The sequence below is a fragment of the Bombus flavifrons genome, chromosome 13, assembly GCF_040668555.2.
Source record: "Bombus flavifrons isolate JBK064 chromosome 13, iyBomFlav1_principal, whole genome shotgun sequence".
Lineage (NCBI taxonomy): Eukaryota > Metazoa > Arthropoda > Insecta > Hymenoptera > Apidae > Bombus > Bombus flavifrons.
This window is the reverse complement of record NC_138454.1, coordinates 1,534,213-1,544,020: the sequence shown is the minus strand read 5'-3', so window position 1 is coordinate 1,544,020 and position 9,808 is coordinate 1,534,213. Positions and strand designations below refer to the sequence as shown.

Sequence of the window (9,808 nt, the reverse complement as noted above, 5' to 3'; positions counted from 1 at the left end):
TTTCCAACCGATTTTTTCTGTTACCCGAAAATCGTACGCTCCTGAGCTCCGATCGGGAAACAGCGTTTGGGGTGGAATGTTTTCAAGGGGTTAGTAACGCGCTTCCAAAAAAAAAATGGCGGCCGATCGAAGGCGGTGGCGTTATGACGCATGCCACACGGCGACGCTCAGCGTCCCTCGGCGGCGCCACCATCGACCAACCCCCACAGTTCGATTGGAGACACCGGCCGGCGTCGACGGCTGTTGCGGAGCTCCTTTCACCTTCGGGTTCGCGTGTGTGCTAAAGTCTCTCTAGCCATCGTATCTTTCCTTCTTTTGTGTCGAACAACAATCGTGAGACTGTTCTGGACAGGTACGACGACCAAACGAACGTTTTCGATCGTTACTTTTCTCTGTTCTTTTCCCATCATTCTCGTCTGCCTTCCTTTTCTATAGCGGCGAAACGTTTTCTTCGCGAGCGTTTAGATATCGTCTCAAGATTAAATCAATCTTATAATTATAATTATATCGCGACATATGGTGTATATGCACGATTCGTACGCGTTTAATGTCACTAAGATTTGAAATATTTCAGCGGCAGTTTGCTCGTGGCGCTGTCGATCGTATATTTGCGTAGTTTCGATTCGTGTGACATAACTATGGTTTCAAGCGATTCGATTGTGGTCGTTGAACTTTATGAAGATTAAGGAAGGTAGAGAGAGTTTAGTCAAGACTCACCACAGTCGATAGTTGACGTTTGAGCTTAAGTCATTCGGTAGTGTCAAGGAGAACCGTATTGAATTTAGATACATAGTTTTTAGTTTGCTTTTGAGGGTAGCCGCGAACGCTTACGACCCGCCGAGTTGCCTTTCGATTTAGAGGTCTTCCCTACCCGCTTTTTACAAACACGTTATCGCAAAATTTATAGTGATTAACGTAAGTGAATAACAATTGGTTGTTTAAATGGGCTTTATTATTATTCTCTCTTTAATTCCAAAATTTTTATAACAGCTTCCAATTATGTGTTACAAGCTTCAAGTACGTTCAATAATATCAAAATTAAATCTTCTTTAATAATTTCGATTCGAAGCCAAATTCCAATTCATCAAATTTTATCTTTAGACTTTCATATTTTCTCTCTTTTTTTGGACAAAAATGTATCTTTCTTTGAGCTGTCTCGTTATAATATATGCATATCGATATCGATATCGATATGCATACGTAACCGAGTGAATTTGCATCGAATATCACCGGCAGAATAGAGTCCGATCATTTGCTGACGGGTAACAAGTACGGTAAATATCGGTAAGAGATCTCATTATGCGCGCAGTCGAATGTTAAACTAAAAAGCGAGGTGAAAAGAGCCCCTCATCCGATAGAGAGAACAGAGATGGTACATGAAAGGACGACACGAGCTTAAAAGTATGCGACCGTGTACCGCGTATATAGTCGTGTATTCGCGATAGTAGCTGGCCCGGTGTGCTTCGATGTGTATACGCTTTACACGGACGCTGAAAGTGGAAGGCGGACAATTGTCCACTTTTTGCGCCGGTGGCCGTGTTATCGTTGCAGTATACCCGATACGGTGTATATGTCTTCTTGACACGACCTCGTAGTACCTTCAGAGAATTTCGGTCGTATAACGTCCGTGTTTCGAGACACTTGACCGAGTGTCTTCGTACCGTCCACACGAGAGAGAAAGAGAAAAGAAAGTACGGTAAAAGTACAAAAACGAAAGGAGTGTTATATGCGCTATTTGGTGTTTTTGCATATGCAGTGCTTTTGATACGCGTTTTTTTTTCTCATTTGTATTGTAGAATCGGTCGTTAAAATCGGGGGAAGTGACCGATTCGGATCAGACGTGAATTTTTAGTGTGCGTTTCTACGCGACGGTGAAACTCGCGCGACAATCGATAGTCGATCAAGAAGTTGGTTGGTTGATTTCCTAGAAATGCGAAAGTGAACATTAACGGGGCGAGCGCGTGCATGTACATCGCAGGACGATGGCTGAACTTTGTGTTTGCCGATTTTTCGTGATCCTTGCTCATCTGGCGGTCGTCTTGGTGCTCGCCCAAAACCCCATCGAGGAGAAGACCACTTTCGAGGCTGCCTTTCAAGGTAAGTGTTCTATCGATTGCATTTATCGATGGTTCGATGACGGTATAGACATCTTCCATACATTGATCGATTTAGTTCGAACGTGTTCATTGTATATTCTTACGATTCGTGTTCTTGTTTGTTTGTCGATTTATATTTAACGGTCGTCGTCGTCGATAGTTGATTACGTTAAGTTAGCAGCCATAAAATAGAATGAGTTTAGGTTATGAGGTGCATTAATTGAAGTAGAAAGTAAAAATTGAAAAGCTCGTTAAGAAAATGACTCCAGTTAAATTTTTCGAATTTTAAAGTAGTAGTTTGTTTTAGTAATCAGAGACGTGACTTGTAATATATGGAATTTATTACATATTTAGTGAAAATTAACTGGTTCTATGAAAGCGAGACATTTTTGACGAAAGCGTTTTTGTGTTTCTTTTGTAAACAACGATTCACATATGGAGGTTGTTCAATCTAATAGTAACAGAGACAAAAAAGAATGTTGATGTTAAGGATTCTATCATATGTTCTTATTTAGTAAGGGACATTCAGTTGAAGTGAGATTATTGGACTATTTGTTAAGTTTTTCGAATTTTAAAATAATGAGGCACCTTCGTAGCTAGAGGTGAATCTCGTAATACGAGAATCTTATTGTTCAGTGAATCTGTTGAGAGACAGTTGTACAATAGTATCACGAGTACTGCTTTCTCAAACAGCGACTCATATATCCAAATGATTCAATTTAATAACAGCAATGAAGAAGAAAAGAATGTTGATATTAAATACTCTATTATATGTTTGATTTTTTATTTCGTGAGGAATACTGAGTTCAAATGCGGGTATCATTTTTTAATTAATTCAATAAAAAATTTGTTGTCCGACAAACAGTTTCAGTCATGGAATACACAACATTATGACTGACTTTGCTACTATATAATTACAAATATGTAATCCGATAAATGCTTTGTTTAAATAACGTGTTGTTGTGTATCCAACAACAGTCAAAGAGTATTTTGTTGTCTTGGTAAAATACAAAAATCGACAAGAGTTGTCTTTGATACGAACTTTTCGATTAATGAAAATTGTCTTTATGCAAGTGCGTAATGCATACGTCCGGTTATCTGCAGTGAGCTTACAGACTACTAATTATGACAGTAAATATTACTGGTAAACGTTTCGATACATTAAATACATTTGTGTTATACTCGGATATTCATTAACATTTCATCGAGTGTTTTTATCGATGCGATGAAAATTTGAGCGCGATGCTTTTCAGAATTTGGCCAACAGCGAATCACACCATTACGGATCCATTTGTCAACGCGGCTTTCCATTCGGTAGCATTTTTATAACGCATATATCCGCGCGTATGCACATCGGAGTCGAAACTTAATTAACGTTCGTATATTTGCGCACGGGGTTTTGTCGGCTAGCAAATGAATCCGTATTGACAAAGTCGACTCGAATGCATTAACAAATTTTCGAAACTATTCTGAATACGCAAATGCCGCCTCCGCAAATATTGTAGTTACTGCAAATAGTTTGTATGAGAAAAGTGTTTGCCCAATACACGATTCGAATCTGCCGACCATTTTCATACGGATTCATTCCTCCGGTATAGAACATACTTTCATCGAACGGTGTTGTCTATCGATGTGATATCAATCCAGCGATCGATATCCCCGACGATGTTCATTAATACACATTTGTCATGAAATGGAAAAATATGCAACGCTCGAAAGGAAAAAGTATCATGCATGTTGTCGATTTTTCAACATTTCCACGATATTCGATGGAATCCTATGTATCGAAATTCGATCCAAACAAAAATATTATAACTTTTACACAGGGTATTTTTCGTCAAAATGAAGCCATATTTTTCTAGCTATATATGTTTAATTCTATGATTTATATCATTCTATGATATGACTTTGCTTTTGTTCTAGCAGTGGTCATTTTTATCAAGATGGATGTGATTAGAAAGGAAAGATTTAAATTTTTGTAATGTAATGCTTCTATCGTTATTAATCCATTATATTCCATTGTATGTGTTCCATTATATATAATATTATTTAATTATATATATAATTAATTAAATATATTATACAATTATACACATATATATGTAATAATAATATAATATTATATATAATGGAACACATACAATGGAATATAATATATTATATTCTATTGCTTACTCCTACCACGTTTTATGTATCATGTTACTGAACTTTTTGATCAAACTGTGCAAGTACAGTAAACTACGCAAATGGTCCGCATGACTGTAGTTCATACAACAGTTATAACAATTCTCTTCATTATCCATGATTTCTCGTTTATGATTCATATTATAGTTCGTGTAACTTCTCGTAAAAGATTTAAAACATACCTATTATTTTTTATTAAAACCTAATAGTCAGCGTTTCCTCAAAAATAGCCTTATCCAATATCCACGTCGCAAGCGTTACGATCTCAACTTCTCGAACGAATTAAGCCCGAAGAGGTCAGCAGGGAACAAGATTAGCGACCTAAGAGCGTATCTCGAGTTTGGTTGAACTTTCAGTTAGCCATAGTCGTATACACGGTTGTCCTTTCGTGGGTAACAATGCTCCTTGCATTTTCGATTTTGGTTGTACGGGATTTTAGCACTGGTACGCGTTGCAATGCTAGCGTGCCACGTATAACACGACAGATTGCGTTAATGTTAATGGCAAACTCGCGCAGGGAAGCCGCTCCCTTTGCGAGATCTCCGCGGGCCCATTTGCTAATAGCCAGAAAGCAATTAATATCACGGTCAGTTACTGCCCTTTAGACATCACCGATGCGCACTAAGTTGGTTATATAACGGCCAGGTCCGAACCTAGAAATATTCCCATGTTACAGTTCGCGCGTCATTCATGTAATTCTGGCGAATCTTTGAATTCACCGGCAAATATAAAGTCCATTTGTCGTTGGAGACCTTCATTGGCGAACGTGAATTTCAATGGAACTGGGACTTTTATGTATGTCGCAGAGGAATTGTTTCTAAAGATAACGATAAGGCAAATTACGTTATTGGAATTCCAGTTTGTTCATTGGGGTAATTTAGGCGATCATGTGTGAGGTAATTTTTGGAGTAGAAATCGTGTCAGTGACGTGTGCATTTATCTTGAAATAGATTGTACCTTTCGAAGTTAGTTCAGGTTCTAAATGTCGGAGTGTGTCGACAAGTTCTGTCATCAGATTTCGTCCATGTTTGCAATTTTGTATATTTGCAATCGCAGCAAATTGAAGAAGTGTACGTAGTCGTTGAAATATAAGTTACAACAAGATGGTGCAGTATTGTTGAAGAAATCAACTGGTAACGTAAATTCTATCGGTAAATCGTCATATGATAAAGTGTATCTGAGGTATTACATTGTACGAAGTTGTTATATAGAAAAATGTATAACTGTGACAGCATTCACAGTATTTTTTAGATTGATAGCTTTAGAGTGATAGCTTCTAGCTAGATCCGTATGGAACTTGTTCAATACCGAGAATCATAAACGCAGCATAAACGCAGAAAAGTGAAAGATTCTATAATAACAAAATCGTCACACACAGGTATGAGATAATAAGAAATAAATATAACAATTTTATCGATGACTTAAAAGAATTTAAACGATTGATTTCTTTTCTTTTAAAGAGTAATTTATTAATTAAAATATCTAATTTCTCTTCTACGTCATGTATTCAATTTTTTTTGACCATTTTGTAAACGATATCCAAAATGATATTTCATTTTAATCCTGTTAAGAAACCTCGAGAAATTCATTAACAGCATAAAGCTCGAAAGGAAAAATTGTTTCCAGCACGATTATTTTATTCCATTGTCTGAAACGATCCAGTTACAACTGAGTTCATTTAAAATGGCGGAAAGGTTGTTCATTTCGGCAGGGGATCGCAAAACGCGAACAAAAGAGTTATCGGCGAGTAGCCGATGTAACTTTAACGATTAGAGAAAGCGGCATTGCCCGGGTGAATTTGAACCTAGGGAAACAAAATCGGCGGCCGAAAACAACAGAAGAAAGGGCGCGTTAATTCACACAGTTGGTGCATTCGAGCGACGTAATTCTCTGGTCGAGCAGAACAATAGACAGGGAAAGAAGAAAATGGATTAGCGATCGATCGATTTCGTCCCAGCTGTAAACAAAGGTGAATTATGTATTTTCAAGTACGAAAGCCGAGACGTGCCTTCCTTGAAACGAACGAATTCCAGCTCGTTTCGCCTTCTTGTTTGTTCGGGTTTCTCTATCGCGCTCCCTTACTTTGCTTGCTTTTCTCGTTTTCCTCCTCGCAGCGGGAAGCAAAAGGACAACGCCGTCCATCTTATTCCCCTCGTACTCTCGACTCTTTTTACCTTTCTACTTATTTTCTACCTCCTTCCCCATCCAGCTTTGACAACGAGGGAATCGGAACGGCGGGCGGGCCAGTTGCTCTCGTCGAACATGATAGCAGCGAGAAGTAATCATCGGCTCGCAAATGCACTCGAGAGGAGTTCCATCGCCGCTGCCGATAAAATCTCTTATGAGGCCGGATCGAAGATGCGCGATAAAAATGTACTGGCGTAGGTGGAGCGAGTTGAGTTACAGGAAATTTTATATCGTAAGGTTCGATTTCGGTGGATGTACGCGCAGGGAAACCTGCTGGTTCTCTTCTTCGCGGCGGATCTTGACGGAAGCGGGTAATTGGACTGAGACTGATGGTAGTTGAAACTGGAGTACCATGTTTGGATTTGTTTACATGGAGTTCGTTTAGATTTGTAACGTGGAAAGATAGATCAAGCACGAGGAAGAATTTATGATGATTTTATGAAAATTGTAGACTTTTTAGTGGTTGAAAATTGAAGCAGCGAATTTGAATTTGTCTAGGCGCGGAATTTATAGACCTGGAGTGGGAAAGAGAAGTTGTGGAGCAGATCAGGTGTGTGTAAAAATTTATCATTAATTGACAATTAGCTTTTCCGGACATGACCTTTGAATTGCAGATGAGGTATAGGACGTGTAGGGTGCCAAAGAAATAATCGGCGTTTTATTTAACAATTCGTTTATTAACTCGACTAGCGGCTGCTTCACAACTCTCGACTCGCGACTTGTGCTGACGACTGCTTACTGACAACTGTAGCTGACAATTCATCTCATAATCCGTTTTTCCCTTTTTGTCATCTTTTGATATCCCCAATACGCAAATGTTTGTTAAGCGTGGTCACGTATGTTTTCTTCCGAGTATTTGACGGAAGGACCAAAAGGATATCGATGGCCCATTAGGCCTGTCAGCATTTACGCGGCCTTGTTTATGTTTCGCCGGTCTTTTGTAAACGGTCTTCCCGCGATGCTATACTATGTACCGACGAAACCGTTGGAAAGAGAGTTGTTCTTTGCAGCCTAGTGCCGCTACACAGATATTGTTAGTAGCTGGATGTTGGTGATTGAAACCTGAAATATGGTGTTTGGACTTCTAACTTCTAGCTTTGTACTGTGAAAGATCTATTCGGAATAAATTATTCGATATATAATATCTTCTTGATATTCGATCTGTGAGACTGCGTACATTTAGGCATTATTATAAAATGTTACAAATGAGACTTTGTGCTTCGAGGTATAAAATAGAAAGTGAACACGCGTATAATTCATTTTTAATCTCCATCAATCAGGCTTGAGTAAAAGGTCGGTTGTCCATTGTAGTTTTTACGATACGCAGTTGTATATTTTCCGATTTTATTTTAGCAAGTGCAGTTGTAAATGATGTTACGAGTTAATCGTGTAGAATCGCGAATATCGCCGTCAATTTTACTTGCCCCGATTCTATCGAATATCTGTCTATATTATCCATATTTTCCATATTTTTCGATAGAAGTGTACGAATATTTAAAAACGATAAAAATGTAAAGAGAAGTGAAATATGACGAGCGATATTTACTAATCGTGTTACCGGGAAAATTTGCCTTGAGAAAAATTGAATTGATTCCTCCCGATGATGTTACGTGTCAGCTTTGTAATTGTACTTATTGTTGTCTATTCTTCGTTTTGTTTGACGTGCCAATAAAATTCGTTATAGAAATGTGATGGAAAGCAAGTTTGCCGAGAAAAGAGTCGAAATTTTTGCATCTTCAAATTCCCCACTGTACAAGCATCATCACGACTGATGACCAAATAAAGGAACTGGATTTAGAAAGAACGAAGAGAGATGGTCGTTATTTCTCTTACGAAAGCTGTGTTTGGTAATGTTCATGTTTGCGGCTGCATCGGTTCTTTATGCACGTTTCAAGTTATGAACGGGGCGAGTGAATAATGGAATAGGCTGTTCTAAGAGAATTTAAATTGCGTTCCGCCGATGGCACTGTTTCGCGTTCGTTGCGAGGCGCATCACAAGCTTATAGCCGAGAACTCATTTGACCTTAACATGCTTGCTGGGAATGCAGTCTGAAGTTACAAATCATTATGTTCCTAGTTCTTCACCGGTAAATATTGCGTTTCTTCGATCCGATCTGAATTTCAAATATGAAAGTAGTTCATCACTTACGATATTTATGTACGTAGTTACCTCATGGGAAGGCCGTTAAGAATAATTGATTACGGCATGAACGTGATGCTATTGCTATTTCTGAGATTTGAGATCAGCCATCAAGTCATAGTAACAATTCCATCATCTTTATTCGCACTAGTAGTAACTGTAGCGTTCACTCGGAAATAAAAATAAGTGTTTGAACATCCAAGTGCTCTGGCATACCACTATTTATGTAAATATTTAATCATAAGAATACACGAACATCAAGTAGAATAATCGATATTGGAACAAATAAACTAAAAGTTCCAGGTTTAAATATTCGAGCAAGTACTGAGATCCTCGAGCAATCTACTACCGGAATAACCTTAAAGTAATCAGCATAATCGTAGATATATCTCAAACGTCGAACGTCAAGTCTAAGTACATAAAGAGGTTTACAAGACAGGTAGCAGGAAATATTTGCCTCGGAGGAAAATATTTGTGCAGGACAGCGAGGGTTAATCTATTTCAATTATTTACTATAAACCACTACCGGTTCGGAGGATAGAACAGCATACGAGATTAATGCCTCTATTCAATTATTTAACACATCATTTCGGTTCGTTTGGGTCTATTTACGACTCAACGTTGATTAATGGCTCCGCAGCGTGGATACATTGTGGCACCTATGGGATCGTATCATAGAAATACCTATTAATCTTACTAAGGACTGTCTATTGTACCAAACAACAGTTTGCACCGCGTTAAAGTAGAACATGATACTTGGACGGTATTCACAGGTGTACGGTAACGTTTGCTCATGCTATAGTCACGTGGACAATTCGATGCGTGAGCATAGGTCAACTTCAACATTACCGTGCATTGCTACTGACTGCATAGAGTCAAATAGGTACGTAGGTCAAACTTAAGGCAACGGTACACACAGTTTGCGCTGCTCATATACAATACGTTGACGTTTCGCAAACTGTATACAGTGTACGCACAGATAGCATATATACCTTTTGATTGGTTGATTCACGTATAATCTAGATGTCTGCGATCAATACTGTTATCTATTTTCGTCAATGACTAGAAGCCAGCATTTACTTTATCGCGTGAAAGCAATGATTTCGTTATTTCACCAGACGATTTGACTCTGTTAGAACTTTTGTGTTTGGTGTTTGCAGAATATCGGCTGTTTCCATAGTTATATATAATCGTATAAATT

The 9,808-nt window shown here is 38.4% G+C and overlaps 1 protein-coding gene across 5 annotated transcripts in view; it reads left to right on the top strand.

The window, feature by feature from the left end:
• The first annotated feature begins 217 nt into the window (after positions 1–217).
• The window catches only part of LOC138185893 (pikachurin), a 288,876-nt gene continuing 279,285 nt past the window's right edge, over positions 218–9,808 (top strand). The window contains exons 1-2 of one of the 5 annotated variants that reach the window (XM_069125218.1): positions 218–352; positions 1,797–2,097. In XM_069125218.1, coding sequence (XP_068981319.1) covers positions 1,983–2,097 — 115 coding nt within the window. In that variant the 5' untranslated portion in view covers positions 218–352; positions 1,797–1,982. Of the gene's footprint in view, positions 353–1,595; positions 2,098–9,808 lie in introns of all 5 variants that reach the window. The other 4 variants (XM_069125222.1, XM_069125221.1, XM_069125220.1 and 1 more) reach the window with 4 other exon arrangements.